The sequence below is a fragment of the Natator depressus genome, chromosome 1 (assembly GCF_965152275.1).
Source record: "Natator depressus isolate rNatDep1 chromosome 1, rNatDep2.hap1, whole genome shotgun sequence".
NCBI classification, from domain to species: Eukaryota; Metazoa; Chordata; order Testudines; family Cheloniidae; genus Natator; species Natator depressus.
In genome coordinates, this window is record NC_134234.1 from 223,884,047 (window position 1) to 223,906,476 (window position 22,430).

The following is a 22,430-nucleotide window of genomic DNA, read 5'->3' on the forward strand; positions in this document are numbered from 1 at the left end:
TAATTAAGTTATTGGAGACAAAGACATAAAATATGGATCTAATTTTCTATATAACATAGATACTTTAACTACACTATGGAACAGAGAAAAGTCAGAGATCAGAGCCACAATCAAAGCCATCTGTGGAAAAACTAATTCCAAGCTACTGAAATGTGAAGAGGGAAATGTTCAAGTCTTCACATTGACCAGTGTTTTCAAAAGCCCAAGCTCCCTTTTTGTCAGTCCAATTTGCACCCCCATTTTTGCATAAACCAAATTTGCATGTGCATCTTTTGCACCCACAGTGAACTGTAGACACACACATTAGTATAGAAACACCTGAAGCATTTATTTACAAGCCCAATATATTCTAGGCACTTATTGGAATAAATGGCCCATATGGGCCTTTTCAAATGCACTGTCGCTTGGGCACCGTCTTCTTATGTGCTGTGACAGGGTCGGGCCAGATGGCTACAGGAGAGTGATATGGAACGCTTCACAGATTTGCCATCCTTGCGCAGGGGCCATGCTAATCTTCTCTGTATCATTCCAATTTTAGTATATATATATATTTTTTAATACGAGAGTAATTTTTTATTTGCATAACACACTTACAAAACAAAACAACAGCATATGCAATGTGTAACACAGCAACCAATCACAACTGTTTTCTCATTAGCTTCAGGGGCGGGAAGTGTTCAAGCTTGCCTGGGCCCAGAGCGGGGGGCTTCCTCGACTCTCGTGGTCTTCCACCATTCTGAGTTACCTGGTGGCCCAGAGCGAGGGGGCTTCATCGACTCTCAAGGTCTGCCACCCCCTCAAGTTAGCTGGCACCACGCCCGAGTGTCACCAACAATTCCCTCCTCTGAAAGCACCCAACAAAAGGGGCAGGCTGTGGGGTGGACAATCCAGGGGGGGGGGCACATGCACCCACGTATGAAAGGACCCCTCTAAGGTGGTGGTGTCCGCAGCAGCAATGGCTGGGGCTGGGGTCCCTTACTCTCTCCCACAATCAAAGGGTCAAAACAAAGGGAGCCGGACAGGGACACCGAGCAGAGAGCCTCGGACAGCGCCCACCGCTCTTCAAAAGCATCAAGGAAGTCGGTGGACGCCGCCCAGAGGAACTCCGCCCGGATACGTGAACAGACCGAGGATCGGAAAACGGCCCCACAGTCACAGGAAACGCCATCGGCCAACCTCCTCTCTCTGGTTTTATAGATGGCCATTTTAGCCAGGGCCAGGAGGAGGTTAACTAGGAGATCCCGCGACTTTGTGAGGCCACGGATGGGGAGTGCATAAATAAAAAGATGAGGGGAAAAATGCAACCAAAAACGTAATAAAAGATTTGTGAGGAGCCAGAACAGGGACTGCAGCCTGGCGCACTCCAAATATACGTGCGCCAGGGTTTCCCTCACACCGCAAAAGGGACAGGTATCTGGGATGGGGTTGAACCGCGCCAAGTACGTGCCCGTGCGCACAGCTCCGTGAAGGAGCCGCCAACTGATGTCCCCGATGGGCCTCGGAACCAAGGTGGAATATAGGCTGGCCCACCGGGGCTGCTCACCCTCCAAAGGTGGCAGAAGGTCTCGCCACTTTGTGTCGGGGCGGGACACTAGGGTGAGGGCGTGAAGGGTGTGGAGCACAAGCGTGTATAGATGTTTCCTTGGTGCGGTTTGGAAGCATACCGGCTGCAGTTCATGCAGCCGGCTCGCCGTAAAGGGGTGAGGGGGTCGAATGGGTCTACCGGGCAGGGGTCCAACTAAAAGGTCCGGCGGGCCTGGGGTAGAGGGTGGGCGGGGTGTGCCCTCGAGCAGGACCTGATAGAGATACGCTCGAGCAGCAGCCGGCAAAGCGGCCTTCACCTCCTGAAGTACGTGCCGGGGGGTACGAGGTCTGGAGAGCCCCATGCGCCGAGCGAGCATCAGGGGATCCAGCCAATCTCCCCGGTCGTAGTCCAGGAGGTCTCCGACTCTCATGACTTCTGCCAGGATCAAGCTCTGGCGCACCGAGCGGGACTCCGCCACCTGCACATGGAGCTGGGGGTTGTGTAGCAGGGGCTCCGCGAGGAGATCTGCCCCCTCGGTGGCCGCCACGGACCTGGTCATTAAAAACCGTTTCCAAGTTCGGAGGAGGTCCTGGTAGAAGACCGGCAGCCTGGAGAGGTCTCGCGGAAGACCTCCTGGACAGAGATAAAAGAGCTGCCGGTCATATCAGAGCCTTCGGACGTGGCGGAGGATGGCGTGCGCCAGTATGCTCCACGCCAAACTGCCTGCACTATAAAGGAGCCTCTGTAGGTCCTGGAGGCGGAAGACGCAGACCGGAGTGTGCAGACAGAGGCCCAGTGCATTCCTGACCAAAAGAACCCCAGAATCGATGTCCGGAGGTTGGTCAGGAAACCCGGGGCCGGGACCAGGGTGTTGAGCAGGTACCAGAGCTTGGACAGGACTAGTTGATTAAGCACCAGTGCTCTCCCACGAAGGGAGAGACATCGGAGTAGTCCCGTCCATTTCCGGAGCCGCTCTATCACCCCGCCCTCTAAATTTTCCCAGTTCTCTGGCGGAGAGGGATGCATGGCAGAAAGGTGAGTGCCAAGGTAGAGCAGCGGACCCGCGCTACACTGGATGGTCTGAAGCGCAGGTGGGAGGGAGCTCACCTGCCGCCAGTCTCCTACCGCCAAGCCAGAGCTCTTGACTCAGTTGACCCGGGCGGAGGAGGCTGCCGAATAGATGGCCTGGCAAGCCTCCACCCGCGCGAAGTCACCTGAGTCCTGGACCACGAGGAGCATGTCATCGGCGTACGCCAACGGGCCAGCTGCAGCTCCGGCTCCCACAGCACCAACCCTGTCAACCTCCTGCAGAGGAGGCAGAGGAAGGGCTCGATTGCCAGAGCGTACAGCTGGCCCGAGAGGGGGCACCCCTGCCATACTCCTCGCCCGAAGCTGACCGGTTCAGTCAGGGTCCAGTAGAGCTTAACCAGACACTCTGCGGAGGCGTACAGCACCTGGAGAAAACCCACAAACTGGGGTCCGAAGCCAAATGCTCGCATAGTGTTCAGGAGGTACCCGTGGTCCACCCTATCGAACGCCTTCTCCTGATCTAGGATCAGGAAGGCGAACGACAGACCATCTCTACACCCAAGTTCCAAAAGGTCCCGAACCAGAAATAGGTTATCAAAGATACTGCGGTCCGAGACAGTGTAGGTCTGGTCTGGGTGGATCACGTCTGCCAGCACAGACCCTAGCTGCAGCGAGATTGCTTTCGCTACGATTTTGTAGTCCGTGCTGAGGAGCGAGACGGGACGCCAATTTTGTAAATCGCGGAGGTCCCCCTTCTTCGGCAATAAGGCGAGCACAGCTCGCCTGCACGAAAGAGGGAGGACCCCGCTCTGCAGAGACTCGGCCCAGACGGTGACTAGGCCTGGGCCGAGGACGTCCCAAAACACGCTGTAGAACTCCACGGTCAGCCCGTCCATGCATGGAGACTTATTAGCGGGCATACGACGGAGGGCTTCCGAGAACTCGGCCAGAGTGAGAGGCAACTCTAGCCAGTCTCGGTCGCTCGTGCTGATCTTAGGGAGCTCCTCCCAGAGCACTCTGCAAGTGCCAGGGTCGGTCGGATCTGGGGAGAAAAGACTTGCATAGACGGCTCGGGCCCTCCTGCACATCTCCACCGGTTCCGTGAGGGGGGTGCCGTCTTCTGCCAGGAGGCAGGTGACGTGTTTCTTGGCCCCCCTCGTTTTCTCCAGGGCATAGAAGAAGCGGGAGCCACAATCCATCTCTCGAGGAGGCGGATGCGGGATTGAACAAAGGCGCCCCGGGCCCGATGGTCCTCGAGGGCCCGGAGCTCCTCCCGCTTCTCCCGGCACGCTCCGCAGAGGAGCGGGTCCTCAGGGCTGGCAGCCAGACGCCTCTCCAGCTCTAAGACCTCCCGTTCCAACTGCTCTATCACCACATTTCTCCGTCGGCTGGTGCCCCAGGTGTAGTTGCGGCAGAAAAGCCTGGCGCACACCTTCCCCAAGTCCCACCATCGCCGCGCCGAGGGAAGGCACACCGCTGCCCTCACCAGGCCAGCCAGAATTCCCGGAAGGATGTCACGAAGCCCTCATCCTCCAACAGGCTGTTGTTAAAATGCCAATAGGCTGGCTCCGGCCTCTCCGCACAGAGGGAGGCTGTCACGGTGGTTAGATGATGGTCAGAAAATGGGGCCAGCCGAAGTTTGGAGGAGTGGGCTCGTGAGAGATGGACGCGTGATAAATAAATGTGGTCCAACTGGGAGTGGCTCGACCAATGGGCTTCCACCCGGACAAAGGTGAATGTGGAAGTGTCATCCGGGTGGTGGTCACGCCAGATGTCCACTAGGGAGTGATGTTCGACTATCTCCCGGAGGGTGTCCACGGCGACCAGGCTCTGCTCGGTCCCCGAGTGCTCCTGTTCCTTGAGGGTGGTGTTAAAGTCCCCTCCCAGGACCAGGCACTCATGAGAATCTAAGATGCCGAGGAAGGCGGACGCCCGCTGGTAGAATTGCAGCCGCTCCGGGCCCGATGTTGGGGCATAGACGTTAACGAGGTTAACCACGAGCCCCTCCATACGGACCCGGAGATGCAGCAGGCACGGCCTCAGCGACCCCTAGCACCTCGGGCCACAGGTTGGGGGAGAACAGGGTCGCCACTCCAGCCTGTCGAACCGTGGCATGGCTAAAGTAGACCCTGTCCCCCCACTCCAGCCGTCAACTGTCTTCGGCGGTCGGGTCCATATGGGTCTCCTGCAGGAAAACCACAGAGTACCCTCCCTCCTGAAAGAAGGAGAGCACCTGGGACCTGCAGAGAGCCATCCTACAACCCCGAGTGTTCAACGTTGCGATGGTGAGAGATGTCATGGGGGGTCATGAGAGGGTCGGGGGGGTCCTCACTGGCAGGGACGCTCGCATCTCCCAGCAGGCCACGCAGCAGTCTGTGACCCATCCCGTAGGTGACTAATTGTTCACGGAAGACGCGGACCAGCCAGTAGGCCGCGGCATCCTGCTTCCCCGTCCCTTTACCTTCCCCCATGAGGACCCTTGTGGCCGGAGGATTTGAGAAAAGTCCCCCCATCGCTGGAGAGCAAGTTGTACCTTGTTGTGGGAGCCACGGACATCCTCTAAAAACTTCCGCAGTTCTCCTCGCAGCTCATGAGGGGGTGGGGTTACGGTTTCCCGGTTGTTCCCCGGCAGGGCCCTTGGTGCAGCCCTGTGGTCTACTAAAACACACAAGCAGGGTGCGGACCCCCGACGGGGTGCCTGATGGGCTGGAGCTTCTAGGCTCGCCTCAAGCTCTGGAGTGATAGGGGGCGGTGGAGGGAAAATAGCAGCTCCTAATAGGTCGGGGCAGGAGAACACAAAGGCCGCTCCCTGGGGGTCATCAATTGGGAAAGGGAAGGAGACAGGCCCGGGGGCAGTAATGACATTGCAGGAGGCAAATTGGATAGGGGCAGGGGCAGGGGCAGAGGCAAGGTTCTGGCTTTCAGGAGGCAAGTAGCTGGATGGTGGCGCCTCCCGATCAGGCTCGAGGGTTAAGGGGATGGGGAGGGAGCTCTCAGTGACACTTGGTGCGTGCTCTGTGGTGGATTTAGCGGCCACAGCATCAGGAGGTGGATTATCTTCTGTAAGGCCCCCGCCCGGGAAGGAAGTCGATTGCTCCGCACCAACTGGGGGTGCCCCTGGCGACTCGTGCCCCGGCCGCGTGGCGCCGGCTGTCACCTGAGCAGGCTCGGTGGTCGTCAGCGGGGTGCCATCAGCAGCCAGGTCGGTGGAGGAGTCCAGGGGCTCCTCGGAGGTGGGAGCGGAAGCAGCAGTTAAGGGGAGGGAGCATGGGGAAAAGAGGGGTGGAGTGAGGTCACCCAGATCGAGATTTGCTGGCAAAAGGTCGTCCTCCCCCTGGGCGACCGGGGTCAGATCTAAGGCCTTGATCTCCTCGAACATGGAGGAGAGGACACTTTCCGCCACCCTGGGGTTCTCCCTGCCGGCACCCACCACGATGGTTGCCTCGGGGTTCACGGGGGCTTCGGGTAGTGTCAGGACAGAAGGGGCTTCTTCGAGGGTCTCGGAGGGGAGGGTCTCCCGTGGAGGGGAGACACTACCCTCCGGTGCTGCCACGTCTTTCCCGGCTGACACCGGTGAATGAGACGCACTCGCGGGCAAAGGAGAAGGTTCGGCATCGGTGCCCCCCTTCCTGGTCTTCGGGGGGGCCTCTGCCTCAGGTAGATGAGGCGGAGCTCGAGCCTTCCGCTTGCCTCACTTCCCCTGGACTAGGGCCCAGCCCTCCATGGCATCATCTAGGGGCTGGTTAGCAGGGGTAAAGGCGATGGCTCAGGGACTTGGAGGGGGAACGGTGGGGCAGCATAAGAGAGGGAGGATTCTCCCTGGGGCAGGCTCTCTCCCATGCCTGGTGGTATCTTTGCCACGCCCTCCTCCATAGGCCCCTCTAGATTGTCAGCAGCAAGGGCGGGGCTCTCCCGCTCATCTGGGCATTGTAGGGGAGGTGCCCCTTGGGCCTGAGCGGGAGTAGTGGTGGTCCGAAGAGGAGGGGGGGTGGGTCCGGGTACCAGGTGGCCAGGGGTGTTGGCAATGACGGGGCCAATGTCCTGACGGGTCTCGGGGATCCCAGGTGCCCCTCCTTGCCGGGCTAAGGGGCAGTCCCTCTGGACATGCCCCGACTTTCCCCTGTGGAAAAGTACACCCGGTAATGGGCCCCCTGGTGGGGGACTAGGAAGGACCCCTCGAGCGCCTCTCCGTCACGCGCTGCCAATGGCAGTAGAAGCTGCACTTGCCGGCGGAAGGAAAAGGTGTGACTAAGGGTGGGGTCCTTGCAGCCCAACGGGAGAGGGCTGATAACAGAAACAGGTTTCCCCAGGGTGGAAAGGGCGGGTAACAGGGCAGCATTGGGGAGAAAAGGAGGGACAGAGGTCAGGACCAGGCAGATGCCCAGGTCTTCTAGCGGCTCTAGGGGGACAAACACCCCCCCCACCGCCAGGCCCCTCTTCACCGCTTCCTGGGTGGCAGCCTCCGATGCTAAGAAGAAGACAACCTTCCTGTACATTTTGGAGGCCGCCACAATGGCCGAGGGCCCCACCACCCTCGCCAACGCCCGCACGTAGGTCTCCACGTGGGGCGAGGCGAGCACCAGGAGGCATCGGACATCGTGCTTCCTTGTCATGGTGGGAAAGGGGCCCCGGCTGCTATTGATGGTGGTGGAGGCGGTGGGCAGGAGAGATGACGAGGTGGCAGGTTGGGGGGCTGCCGCCGCCCGGGCATACATCCTGGGGGCTGAGAGAGAGACATCCGCATTGCTGGTGGAGGGGGCAGCGGGGGAGGATGCCGTGGTTTGTGGCGGGGCTGCAGCAGTGGGGGTGGCCCCTGCCATGGAGAGTCCGGTGGTTTTAGCGGGGCCCTTCCCCTTCTTCTTGCCCTGGCCTTTCCCGCCGGCTGGGGGGGCTTCCCTAGAGTCTGGGGAGCCGATGGGCATGGCAGTGGAGGAGGTCACCCTGGTGCCCTCCATTGCCGATGCCCCAGAGGGGGCGGTGGCAGGTGATTAACAGGAGTTGGGGTCAGGTAGAAAGGGACAAGCTGTGGGATGGACAATTCAGGGGGGGGTACATGAACCACCGTACACTTGTCCAGAGAGTCCTGTTTGGTTCGCTGGTGTTTCTGGCCTACGCGGTGGAATCAGGGCAAGCAGCTGAGTCCAGAGGCAGATGTTGGACAGCCAGCAAAGATGGTGGAGTGTGGGGGGGTGAAGATGGTAGTGTAGGGGTTGGGAGGACACAGATGGATCGGGGGTAAGCTCCGAGCCACACCCCCTGTGTCCCTACAGACACAGTGAAGACACAGTCAAGGCCTCCCCCCACACGAGAGCACAGTTCGAAAGTTACTCAGTCTTAGGCCCCCTCCATGGCGATTTGTAGATTCCCCAGCTGGTGTTCCTCCGGTGGATGGCTTTTTCTCTGTCTGTTCCAGGTTTTATCGTTTGCCATCCTCATTTTCAGTATTTTATCCAAAAAAGTGGACTGGATAGGAGTGGAGGTAGAGGAATAAGAGTAAAGGAGGTTGTAAATGAGTTTGTTCATTACTTTGAGCCTAAAAGTTATATTTTACTGAACTAAAGTTCTTTCTGATGCAACTAACTCTACAGGAAATGAGCAGTCACAAACTACAATCTAGAAAATCAGATGGAACCAGTTTTCCTGGTTTTTAATACTGATGCTATTTATTTTCCCTGCATTGGCTAGGAGGAGAATTAGATGACTCAATGGATCTTTCTCATCTCCATTTTCTCAGACACTATTAATTCAATATAATAAAGTGGGCGTTTTTTTGTTTTGTTTTTTAAAGAACAATTTAAAATGGCTGAAGACAAGGTGTTCCTTGTGATTTGGGGTTATCCAAAAATCTCCTTCAGTTGGTTGAATGATGAAAGGCACCTGCTCTGAATCCACTTGCTACCCCAACATCTTTCTATCTAAATATGGAAACTATTTAAGGAGACACTGAGTATTGTCCAGGGAGCCTTTGAGAACACTGGACATGTTTTAGATTATCACTGTTTCATGATGGCATCCTGAAAGCCAAATTATGTACAGTAATCCAGGAAGTGTTCAGTAAGTAAGGTGTAATTTAATACAACCAATCAAATATTCTTTAGTCAAAACTTATATGTGAGAATGTTTGTTTTTGTTATAAACTCCCAGTTTGTGCCTGAGGTAGACTGGCCTCCCATCGACTTCAGTGAGGTTTGGATAAAGAACCTATATGCTAGTTAAAAGGCAAGTGTTTCTGTCTAATAATGGGTGGATGAACTGGCAGGGTTGTGTGTTTGTTTGTGTGTGTGTTTCTCAGATAAGCAGGAAAAAGAAGAAACATGGGTATTTTCCCACTAAATCTTTTTTCTTCAGGATTCTCAATTACAGACCAAAACAAACATGGAGCTGTTTATTTTCACTTTTGTAATAAAAAGATACATTATTTTCATTACTTGGATGCCCCGAACATACATTCAACATTAATTTATTTAAGAGAGTTTCATTATATTATTGCATATGTTTTGGTCTGGTGCTCAGAAAAGTCTATAGCATAACATACTAGTTTCTTTACAAAGTTTAAAAAATATATATTGTACTGTGCTTTACTTTCTGGAGGTGTTTATCTAGAATTCCAATGTACTGGTGAGTATATGTTAGTTTGGAGTATAGGCAATATGCTGTAATTCTTGCAACAGATTATTTCAAATTAGAGGTATTTGGTTAAGTTGGATCCAACACATGCTTCATTTTATAATCAAATAAGAGGTACAAAGCATGAGTGTTTTGTCTGATATGTGCAAAGACTTGTTCCTCTTGCTAGCTTTACTTCCTTTTGCAACTCCTCTTAACTGTGGTCAAACAGTTTTTTTAAATCTTTAGGCCAAGATTTTAAAAATGACAATTGATTTTGGATGCGCATCTTGAATTAATTTAAAGGGGCCTGATTTTCAGAGGGTGGATATTTTGGCATTTTTTGAATATCAGGCCTTTTCAGATATTTCAAATTGGGCACTCAAAAATTTGAGGCAAAATGACTCATTACTTTTTGGACTTTCCTCCAGTGGTACCACATATTCATTACAATGGTCTATGGCTAGTCCATTTCTTCCATGTCCTTTATAGCGCTGGCTATCAGGTAAAGGAGCAATAGTTAAGATTTGCCTGAACATTTAGAAAAAAATTTAAATTCACTAAGCAGATGAGCACTTTTATACCGTACTTATTTATAAACACAATTAGATCAGGTTCATTTATTTCGCTCCATCCTACATCTAGTCAACATAGCTTGGTACTTGTCTTAATTAAACTATATTCCAAATATTAAAAAACAAAACACTATTGGGTTTTACAAACAGGCATATAACATAATAGTTTGTGGTAAGGATTTAGTCTGCAGTGGCTTGCTTGTTTCAGATTTTAAAGCTCTACTAAAACCAATATTCAGACACAAAGATGTGCACGTTGACAATATTACGATGAGAGACAATCCCTTTAATCACATAGTTCATCTCCAGTTTCAGAATGGCATGGAAAGGTCCAACAATGGGCTTCACCTGACGAACTACACCTGTGGGGGGAAAAAACAAAAATAAGCAATGAAGTTTAATGCAGTGAAATCAAATGGTTTCTGATTAATTGTAGACTATATGGGGTTTGTGAATACTTTTGATTAACAATTACATTTACAGAATGTCAGTCTGGTTTGCAAACGTACAAAAAGGGCTACATCTGCAATGATTATTCCCCTTTCATATTTTCCCCAGCTCCTGTTTTCAGTACCATTACTAAAACACTGATAATGGAAGAAACACTGAATACTCTGCAGTTACCAATATTTTCTTCCACCTTTTGCCCAATCTATGCAAACTATTTTTCTAAAAATAGAACATAAAACATTGATTTGTTTAAGTAAAGCAAGATGCAGATTATACTAGAGAATGTACAAAGAGATGGCTACATAGATCACCAAGAATGAACTTTCCACTCTATTTCAGACAGGAGAGATTACAAGGAACACTAATTGTTAATAAGCACTTCTCATATACACATCAATCACCACCAATTTGCATATTATAGTGGGCCAAATTATTATAAACAATCCCACTGAAGGCAGTAGGATGACAGCTGGAGGGAGGTAAGTATGCAAGGTGAGTAAGGAATGTGACTATCCGAATCTGGCCCAGTGTTATTTGAAACATGTTGTTTAATTTTAAAAACTAATCTCTGTTGTTACAGCTGATCACATTTTAAATACATCACTTTCACATTGTTCATCTGCAGTGGGACATATGATGAACAAATAAAATGATAGTGGAGCAATTAGTTATACTTTTTAAGGCCTAATCTTGCAATTTCTTCTGCATGGGCAGACCTCTGCGGCCAAACAGAATAGCTGCAGGAACTGGGGGCTAAGGCCCTGATCCTGCACCATTAAAGTCAGTGGGAGCTTTGCCCTAAGTCAAAATTACACAAGGGTTGATTCCGTGAACTATGTTATTCTCCATATTAAACATATCATGCAGCTACTGTATTATTCGTACTTGGAAGTTTAAAGTTTAAATCCAAAGCTAACTGATAGACATCAGGAATTTGGTATAGAATCCCCTTTTCAAATACTTGATTCTGACAGCTGGTGTGTTCCTGTGGCATTTCACTTGGTAGGAAATACAGTTGGAGTGGATTATTTTAGTCGTATTCCTTCTAGATCTTAGGGGTTATGTTTCAAAGCATATAGCACAGCGTCTTTATGGAATTCCAAAAGAATTCTTATAGCAGTTCCCTAGGAACACATTGGCTTAAGATCTGATGGTGGAGATAAACGTTTGCTTATGTAGGCTGTCAGCACCTTTTTTCTAGTGCAGTGATGACATTACAGCTCTGTCCTGTTTAAATACTGACTAATATCTTCAGCATGTAGTAAAATAGCAAACTTTTCACCACATTCATTTTGCTTGCCATATTTAATGAATACACTTCTTTTAAAGCATCCTTTTCCCCCTACATTTTTTTTTTTTTAAGCTTTCTTGGCCAGCATCCTGCACCTTGTAAAATTGACTTGTGGTGGCAAGCACTGTGTAGGGGGGAAAAAAAAATATCTCTGGAATTCCCCTTCCTGTATGGTAGGAAGTGTTTTAATAATATTACATGACGTTATTGTGGAAATCATCTTCCACCTCAATGATGTGAATTTGCACTATGGAATCCAATCAATAGCATCTAATATTTAATCCACTTAATTTCTTTCTTGTTCTTTAGTAATGTTCAGATGGTAAGGGCTAGTGTTCCTATTGAGTAATCCTTTAATATTTTTAGTCTCACCTCTCATTAATCTATTCACTCAAAGTCAGATTGCACACCACAATTTATGTAGTCATGCAATTGTGTCTAAGATGGTTGATGCTACAGTACAGAACTTCTGAGCATTATGGCTAGTGTCTGGCTATGCTGAAAGAAGGACAGGAGACATTAGATATGGGTTTAATCAGGCCACAACTTTATTATTGGATGTCTGGGATTAACCCAGCGGATAAAATGTGCAGTGCAGGTGAAAACCCCCACAATTCACTTGGGGTGGTGGTGGTGAGGGCTTTTTTTCAGCCCCTTCTCCCCCCCCCTTTCCGTTCATGTCCCTCCAGCAGATCCACTGCCAGGCACCTCTAATTCCAGCCAATGCCAAGGGAGGGGGCTTCCACCAGCTCCCCCCCTTTTCATCTAGGTCCCTCCAGCAATTCCCTTGCCAGGACCTTACCAACCACCCTCTCCCTCTCGTAGGAGGGCTTAAGGTGGACTATAATGATGGGGGGTTGGCTCCCTTCTGTACCAATCAGAGGAGTCCCCAACTGTCCCCGCTTGCTCAATTACCAAGCACGTCTCCTTAATTCCTTTTCCAAACCATTTATCCATTCTTTTTGCCTTAATATATGGAGTAGCTGCACTGAACATCCATTATACACTTAAATAAAGAGTTCCGATATATGGCCTACCACCCGTCATGCTATGCCTGAACAGAGCCCACCTGAACCTGCTGCGAGGAAGGCAAAAAACTCCCCACTGCACCTGGCCAATATGGTGGTAAGGGAAAAATTCCTTCCCAGCCCCCCATAGCGGGGCAGCTAGCGTAATGCCCACAGCAGATATAGCTAATCACCCGGCTTATTTGTGACCTTAATAGGGAGGAAGGGTGGGTGCTGCCCAGCCTGTTCCAAGTGAATGAGGGGAGGGGCCAGACCCAGGCCCCTCATTCCTAAGTGGTGAGTCATCCACCACACTGACTGCTTTTCCATCCCCCGCCTCCTCCTCCAAGCCAGAAAGCATTGCCCTCTTCTCCCAGCCAGCCAGCCAATCCCCTCCCAACCCTGCAACCCACTTAAAGTGCAGGGCGGTGATTGTAGCCAAATGCCATTACATTTCACCTTTATTGTCTCTTCTGATTCATTCAAATAAGTGCTTAGTAAAAGACAGGTGAAATTTAAGTTTGCTTTCAGAAGCAGCTGATAGAGGGAAAGAACAAAGGCACAGTGTACAATTTGACAGTTCCTGTATAGTTACTTTGCTGCTGCTTTAAAATCAAGACTAATCATGGGCCCGGGAGTAAATACTGCTCAAATGAAAGTTTTGTACAGAAAATTGAAGTGTGATGTTTTTGTTAAGACTCGCTGTGGTAAAAATATGTGGAATGTGGTGTATCTTATATTCTTTCAATACTTCTTTGTTTTAAAAAAGATATTTTTTATCTATTTAGATTTGTATACAAAATAAAAAGGGAGTGCCCCTGCAATAAATTGCAAAACAGAAATAAAATTAAAAAGCCAGTGGAACACAAAACTCCTCCTCCATCAAATATGTAGGACCTGCTTGGCCAGGCTTCCTTACAGGTGGTATAGATGAAGCTGAACCCTCTCTAAGTCTGATTTCTGGAGAAGCTTCCCTGCTGTGCCACATTAGGGTTTTATGATATGTGAAAGAAATTAACTGTAAAATGATCTGGTGGACAAACACATGCAGTAGGACCACCCAGTGTACAATAATCAGTAACATTTGCTCATCAAGAGTTTCCGTTTCTTCCTTTTGATAACAAGTGATACATGGAACAATTGATCCTTTTCCTCTTACAAGCACAGAAGAAAACCATACACCAGAACTGCTGAAAAGCTTGTAATGTGGCCGTATAGGACAAAGGCTATTCAGTTATCCAGATTCCGGTAAATCTGCTACAGTTGTCCTGGAAGCTGTTTTGAGACATTATTGTAGATCATGTGCCATAATTTGTCATCAGTTTTTAAGAAGGGTCTGATCCTCCAAGGCCTTGCATTTTCTTCAGTCATTTATGTGCACAAAGTGCTACCCCATCAGAATTCTCTCCTTGCCTTCACAATGACTGTGGTGCTTTACACCCACTTTGCACAGGGGCAGGTGACTACACAAGGGGCAAAGCGCTTGAGAATCAGGCCCAGTATATTTAATACACACATTTGGTTATTAGTATCAATCACTGTTTCAAAAGCTTTCATCTAAAATGCCACATGTAGTACTTATGACTGCTTTTACATGAAGCAGATTTATCAGTCACGGCAGCATTTGCACAAACATGTTGTTTCACGATGCATTTTGGCAGACCAAAGGTAGGGTTCAGCTTTGTGGTCTGGCTCCTTCCAGCATTTTTAGTTGAATATTAATATTAAGTATAAAAACATACTTTACAGTAACAGGAAGGTTACAATTTTGAACATACACAAGAGTCAAGAATTGCAGGAATAAAGCAGCCAGTTTCTTATCTCACTTACACCAGTAATAGAGTAGCTCTGGTGATTGCAATGGATGATCTACAGCCCCCTCCCCCGTCCCTGAAATACAGAAGCATGCCATGTAAATCAGAGTTAAACAGCTAGCTCAATACAACCTTAGGTTGTATTAACTCGAGTGCAAGTCAATTTACATAGCTCTGAGTATTACCTTTCTCACCCTTGTAAGGTTGAACCCCACGGGTTGCCATCCAGGATTGTCCTGGAGTTGCCAGGAATTATCAATCAATTTTTAATTAAAGATTGTCATTTGATGAAGCCTCCAATAATATGTCCAACCAAACTTGGCCATCCTAGCACCCCCATGTGGAATTGGGGCACACACATTCAAATATTACAGTCACCGTTTATTACATTCAAATATTACAGTCACTGCTGATTTTCCTTGGTTGTATACTGCTAATCTGACCTGGGGAAAAACCCCAAATATGGCAATCAATTAGACCCTGAGCATGTGGGCAAAACTCACATACACCTGGGAAAGAATTCTCTGAAGTAACTCAGAGCCCTCCCCACCAAGTGTCCCATTTCTGGCTATTGGAGATATTTGCTACTAGCAGCTGCAGATGTACTCAAATGTTGCACGTACAATATGACAGTGCCTACATCAGAAATCAAAGCAATACTAAAAGGTGGGTCATAAACAGGCTCCAGGTTGCACACCTATTGTGTCTTTTGCTTTTTAAACAAAGACAGTATGCGTATTTGGGTCCCAAATAACCATGTGTACTAAATGTAGGCAAGGGTTTCTCACCACTTTTGGTGTCTTCTCAAACTATGAACCTGATGCAGGAATTACTAGGTGAAATATTATGCTGGCCTGTCTTATGGAGTAGGTCAGAGTAGATGACCATAATGATTCTTTCTTGCCTTAGAGTCTATAAAAATCTATTAATCTTTATTAGGGCTTTCAATTAAAAGCAATTAACTCACGCGATTAACTAAAAAAAAATGAATCGCGATTAAAAAAAATAATTGAGATTAATCATAGTTTTAATCGCACTGTTAAACAATAGAATACCAGTTGAAATTTTTTGGATGTTTTCCTACATTTTCAAATATAATGATTTCAATTACAATACAGTATACAAAGCAGACAATGCTCACTTTATATTGTTATTTTTTATTACAAATATTTGCACTGTAAAAACAGCAAACAAAAGAAATAGTATTTTTCAGTTCACCTCATACAAGTACTGTTGTGAAATCTCTTTATCGTGAAAGTGCAACTTACACATGTAGATTTTTTTTGTTACCTAACTACACTCAAAAACAAAACAATGTACAACTTTAGAGCCTAGAAGTCCACTCAGTCCTACTTCTTGTTCAGCCAATCGATAATACAAACCAGTTTGTTTACATTTACAGTAGATAATGGTGCCCACTTCTTGTTCTCACTTTCTGGTGACATTGTGAACAGGCATTCGCATGGCACTTTTGTAGCCGGCATTGCAAGGTCTTTACGTGCCAGATATGCTAACCATTCATATGCCCCTTCATGCTTTGGCCATCATTCCAGAGGACATGCTTCCATGCTGATGATGCTCGTTAAAAAAAGTAATTAATTAAATTTGTGACTAAACTCCTTGGGGGGAGAACTGTACGTGTACTACTCTGTTTACCCACATTCTGCCATATATTTCATGTTATAGCAGTCTCGGATAATGACCCAGCACCTGTTGTTCGTTTTAAGAACACTTTCTCTGCAAATTTGACAAAACACAAAGAAGGTACCAATGTGAGATTTCTAAAGATTGCTACAGCACTCGACCCAAGGTTTAAGAATCTGAAGTGCCTTCCAAAACCTGAGAGGGACGAGGTGTAGTGTATGCTTTCAGAAGTTTTAAGAGTAACACTCCGAAGCGGAAACTACAGAACCCAAACCACCAAAAAAGAAAATCAACCTTCTGCTGGTGGCATCTGGCTGACTCAGATGATTAAAATGAACATGCGTCGGTCCGCACTGTTTTAGATAGTTATCAAGTAGAACCCATTATCAGCAAGGACGCATGTGGTTGAAGCATGAAGGGACACATGAATCTTTAGTGCATCTGGCATATAAATATCTTGCAACACCAGCTACAACAGTGTCATGTGAATGCCTGTTCTCACTTTCTGGTGATATTATAAACAAGAAGCAGGCAGCATTATCTCCTATAAATGTAAACAAACTTGTTTGTTTGAGCGATTTGCTGAACCAGAAGTAGGACTGAGTGGACTTAGTTTTATTTTTGAATGAAGTTTTTTTTGTACATAATTCTACATTTGCAAGTTCAACTTTCATGATAAAGAGACTGCACTACAGTACTTGTATTAGGTGAATTGAAAAATACTATTTCTTTAGTTTTTTACAGTGCAAATATTTGTAATCAAAAATAAATATAAATGAGCACTGTACACTTTGTATTCTGTGGTGTAAGTGAAATAAATATATTTGAAAATGTAGAAGACATCCAAAACTATTTAAATAAATGGCATCCTATTATTGTTTAACTGTGCAATTAATCGTGTGATTGATCACAATTAATTTTTTTTAATAGCGTGATTAATCGTGATTAATTTTTTTTAATCACTTGACAGCCCTAATCTTTATCTCTCATCTTCTCTGTTTTGAACACCCTGAGCGGTCTCTTTGATTCAAAACCCTCCCCATCTCCCCAACTGCATAGTTTCCTTATCCTTTGCCATCTTGTATCATTGCCTACCTCTTCTCTGGAACCTTTCCCCCACCTTCAAGGATGTAGATTAATAACAAGCATAATAGTGGTGTTGTCTCACCTGTCCTAAAGAAACTTTCTCTATACCACTTCAGACCTTAATCACAAAGCTCCCTGAGTTTGCTATTTGCTGGTATTCAGTTTGGAGTCATTTCTCTCTGTCCACTTTCCCTCCCAACTGGATTCCCACCAAATCTTGTCACTTCTTCTTTATCACCTGCAAAATCCACCTCTTCCTACCTGACCCCACTGTTAAAAGTCTGGTCCATGATCTCATTGTCTCTAACCTCAGTAACTTTTCTTCAACCTCCTGGCCTTTCATCTCTCCCCACTCCAGTTCACATAGATGCTGGAACTAGGGGTGCTCCTGCACCCCCTGGCTTGAAGTGGTTTCCATTATATACAGGGTTTACAGTTTGGTTCAGTGGCTCTCAGCACCCGCACTACACAAATTGTTCCAGCACCCCTGCCAGTTCATTCAATACACCGCAAAGTTATCTTCCTTTGTTCCTCCACACAAACACACACACACACACCCCTGCCTTCCTGATTCTTCCATGATCAAATTCATAGCCTCATCTCACTTTCAAGGCTTGGCACACTGATACCCATGCCTGCATCTTGGATCCTTGCTCCTGCTCTCCTAATACACCCTCATTCAGTCATTCCACTCTACAACCTGACTCTGCCTGTTGGAACTCTTAATCTCTTTCTGGCAACTCCATGTTACTCTTCATGCCATTTCCTATGTCTGGAACAGTCTCCTTCTTACATTATGCCAAGCAACCTTGCACTCTTCCATCAAGTCCCTTCTAAATTCTCACTTTTCATCTGGCCTTCCACCACTAACAATCCATTCTGCGCACCTATCTCATAGCTCAATCCTTTAGTTGAGAGCTTAGCTCATGTCAAAACTAAAACACACACATACACCTCCCTCCCATATGGAATTAACAAGATTTTTAATTGCTCAAGGACTTTGCTTTCATGTGTCTCTCTTCTCCTCCCCCTTTTTTTGAAACCTTGATTCAGTCTAGATTATAAACTCTTTGGGGGAAGGGAATTTGTCTTGTAAAGCAGCATGCACACAAAGGACATCTTAAAGAATAATATGTAATTTTCATTTTCAAGTGAGTTCTATTATTATTATAATAATAATTAATAAAAATAGCAAATTCATAAAAATCCTTAGAGAAATGAGTACTGATTTTTAAATCTAAATGACTGAGGTGTTACTTAAGAGAGAAGATTAGATAAATAAGACAGTAGTGTTAAACTTAATATTGTTAATCCTTTCATCAATATTTCTATTACTATAATCAGATGCTGCAGGTATTTCTTGGCTTGTCTATATCTCTAAGATATAATTACATTTTTCCCCTTTGAAATATGTAGGACCCTCAGGCAGTTCACCTCCATGTCTGGTTTCTGCTTGTATTTTTGTATTATGCAGTCGATTTGCTAATAAGCCTGAATCTTGAACTTGGGAGAACCACTTTACTACCACATTAACCCATTAGGGAGTACAATGCAGAGCGCCTGATCCTATTTTGCATTAGGATTTGGCTTCAGGAAATCCAGACTCTATCAGACAAGGGTTATTAAATGTAAGGCAACAAGATTATAAATGTAAACTAAAGAACTGCAATCAATTTTGATTAGCTCAACTCTTCAACAAATGTTTCAGTCATTCCCAACATACAGCACCTATTTATTACAGACATGTCACAATTATATCTGGGATAGTTTGGATATCACAATCCCTATCACCCCAACCTTCAGTAACTTGTGTCTCTGCGTAGGGAAGCTGTTTTTAATTAAACTTTCCCCATTAATTTTTAAGTATTAGTATTCCAGTGCAGCCCAGAAGCCCCAACCAAGATAAGGTTGTGCTAGACTCCACACAAACACAGAGTGAGAGACAGCCCCTACCCCGAAGATCTTAAATAAAAATATAGACAAAGGGTGGAAGATAGTATTTATTATCCCCATTTTACAGATGGAGAATTGAAGCACAAAGAGATGAAGTGACTTACCCAAAGGCACGTAGGAAGCCTGTTGTAGTGTCAGGAATTGAACCCAGATCTCCTGAGCTCAGGGCCTTAACTACAAGACTATCCTCATTCTCTTTAGCACCCTCACTTAACCCATGGAAAATTTGCGTCACAGAGATACCCATTTATCTGAACAAGCAAATGTTAGTAATGACCATTGTGTATGTGTATATCAAAGCTCCTATTGATTTTAATGGTGCAGAGTCAGAAGTGATAAACACCCATTTTTTCATGGTCTGTGTGTATAAAACATCCTTACTGCATTTTCCACTTTATGCATCCGATGAAGTGAGCTGTAGCTCACGAAAGCTTATGCTCAAATAAATTGGTTAGTCTCTAAGGTGCCACAAGTACTCCTTTTCTTTTTGCGAATACAGACTAACACGGCTGCTACTCTGAAACAATTACCATTGTTGCTCTTCTAAAAGTCATTTGCTGTGTCCTTATAGCACCAAAACATAAGAACAAAACTAATAAACAATTTTGTTTGTTTTCTTTTCCCGGTCTCCTCCTTGTGATTTCTCTTAGCTGGCAGCTTAACAGATAGAAGCACTTTTTGTCCTCAGCTAAATCCAATGACATGACTATTTTGAATAAAGTAAAATCTCACACTTGATTTTACATGGAAGTACTAAATGCAGTCTATCTTTGGTGAGGATAAAGGACTTGTCTTGAAAAAGATGCCAATAGATTGTATTAAATGGTTTAACTGTAAGATTCCTGGGTGCTCAGAAATCAACTTGGGATAAATAGTCATGGAATTATGGGAAGAGTAAAGGGTACATGGTACCTGTTATTGAGTCTAAATGAGGAATGAACCACATTCAGGAGTCTTAATCTGCAGTGTACATATTAATTCAGCTCTACTGAGAATAACGCACACTTTTTTGTCTGTTTTTTTGTTTGTTTATGTGATGTACTTTTAAAGACACACCCTGGAAAGGGTATTTGAAAAGGGAAAAAATTGGCTGCATATTTGAAATACCAAATGTAGCCAAACAAGTGTCAGCATATCTAGCTGTTCACTTTTCTTTAAAAATAAACAGGTAGAACTATTAAATAGTTGCTTATTTTTGGCTTGATCTGGCATCACTGAGGTCTGTGGGAATTTTTTTCATAGACTTTATTGGGAGTGGGACCCTCAGTGCAATTTAGAATATATGAAAATAATCAGCTAGAGTGCACCATAAAAATAGCATGTGGAATGTCACATTGAATATTGTACGACATACAGCTCCTTCAGTACATTTGTTAGTGTCATTTTCATTGTGAAATATAGTCACAGACTGCAAAGAGAGGGGGAAGATTGCAGTAGCTTTGCCTGTCAGTCAACTTCTAACAGCCATGCTATGGTGACAGCTACTCTCTGCAGAACCTGCTGTGGTTTGCCAGAGGAGGAGACTTCAGCTGCCAGTTCTGATCAGGCCTGTAGGAGCCTGGGGCAATGGGGAGCTGTTTAAGAAATAATGAGGGGAAATTGGCTGGCTTGGGATCTATGCCCCTGTTGCTTCTGCCACTGAAGCTGATGGCAACAGTTCTATTTACTTCAACAGGAGCAGGACTGGACACTAAACATGGCTGCCAAGTGTCATGCGTTTCATTTGACAGCTCTGTCATGCCTTCGTGCATTTCAGAGGTTGGGTCACACATTCAGTTGGTCCGTTCCTCCAGGCTGGCCCTACTGCCTAGCCAGCCTGCCTACCGATGGCCAGAAGCTGCCTGGAGACGTCAGGCTAGGTAGCCAAAGAGGCAAGCTGTGCAGCAGGTTCAGAGAAAGATCCATTTGTTTTCCTCAGTGTAAATAAAACGATGAGGAAGAAAAAGGGAAGTAGGGTTTTCCCTGTTTAATGCTGAAATTGCCCCAGGGTAGCTTATCTGACAGATTAATGATAATACCCGCGTATGAAGTTTGGAAACTGTGGTAGTTTAGCTGCAGGGAGCAGAAAAAAGTGAGACATTGAGGGACAACTTTGAAAACAGACTGATTTTAATGATTTTCTCTGGAAAAGTTAGTAACTACTTTATCCAAAAAAAGTAATTGAAAATTGGATCATCATCTGACCAATAACTGGGTTAAATTTAGAGACTAAATTCAATTCCTGGTATGTGAAATAGAGGGATGTGAGTCCTGCTTTAAGTGAAAAACTTAACTGTGGACCTGTGATTGACCCCTAAGAGGGGAGTTTTTCAAAGATATAACACATATCCTATTTTTTCCCTCTTGCCATTTCTCCATGAACCTTTACGTGGACACACTCAGCACAAATTGACTAATTTGAAAAAAATCAAGCATCTACTGGAACCCAGTTACTGAAGAGAGTTCCTTCCCTGTCCTCAACAGAGCTGCAGAGCCTGACCTAGTTGAAATGTAGCCACAAAAGCTAGCTGGAAACTAGAATTCCTGTTCTGTAGGAAATCTCAAAGTGTAACCTCCCTCTCCCCTTCCCACCCCCTCAAAAAAACATAAAAAGACCCTATCAAAAACACTGCTCTGAAATAGAACAAAAAATGAAATTACAAAATTTGCCCTGGAATAGGAATTCCAAAATTTTGTTTAGGAAAAAAAAAAAATCAAGACACTTCCTTTTGACCTTTTCAAAATGTTTCTGAGGCTCTCTGAGATGCCTAGAGCCCTTGCAGCCTGCCAGGTGGAAAACTGGACCGCTCGGGTTTCCTATTGGTTGGTGCTCCCAGGCCTTCTGGGATCCTGAGGAGCCAGGAACCCTGGAACTGTGTATTTCAAGGCAGACTGCCTGGTGGGCTACTCCAGAGTCAAGGACCCTAGGGGAATAAGTCTCAGAGCCCAGGTCATCAGACACAGGCTTGCGCTGCAGGGCTATAAAATTGAAGTATGGATGTTTTGGCCCCTCCCTGCTCATGGGGTCTCAGAACCCGGACTCCAGCCCAAGCCTGAAGGTCTACACTGCAATTTTATAGTCCCAGATTCCAAGCCCTATGAGCCTGGGTTAGCTGACCAGGGCCAGCCATTGCTGTGTCGCAAGTATTTTGTCACAGTGTAGACATACTCTGCGAGACCTGAATCTGAGGTATCCCATCCGGCAGGCTGCCCCAAAGCACGGGAGGCTAGGGATATATCTACACTGCAGCTGAGAGCCAGCCTCCCAACCCGGGTAGACTGGCTTGCACCAGCAGGGCTCAAGATAGCAGTGTGGAACTTGTGGCCTGGACTTTCAAGTGCACCGGGGCCGCTAGGCTTGAGATTCTGAGCTCCCGCCCGAGCCACAATGTCCAGCTGCCTAGCTCCCAGGGTACGTCTACGCTGAAGTGGGGAGCTTAGCACCTACCTGACACCGTAATTATCACCTTG

General features: G+C 46.5%; 1 protein-coding gene and 1 non-coding gene across 2 annotated transcripts in view; both read right to left on the bottom strand.

Moving 5' to 3' along the window:
• Positions 1–459: 459 nt before the first annotated feature.
• Positions 460–561, bottom strand: LOC141981141 (U6 spliceosomal RNA). Its single transcript, XR_012637683.1, has one exon. It is a non-coding gene; the product is annotated as a U6 spliceosomal RNA (small nuclear RNA).
• Positions 562–8,993: 8,432 nt separating this feature from the next.
• The window catches only part of FBLN1 (fibulin 1), a 102,763-nt gene continuing 89,326 nt past the window's right edge, over positions 8,994–22,430 (bottom strand). The window contains exon 17 of the mRNA XM_074936434.1: positions 8,994–10,097. Coding sequence (XP_074792535.1) covers positions 9,958–10,097 — 140 coding nt within the window. The 3' untranslated portion in view covers positions 8,994–9,957. The remainder of the gene's footprint in view (positions 10,098–22,430) is intronic.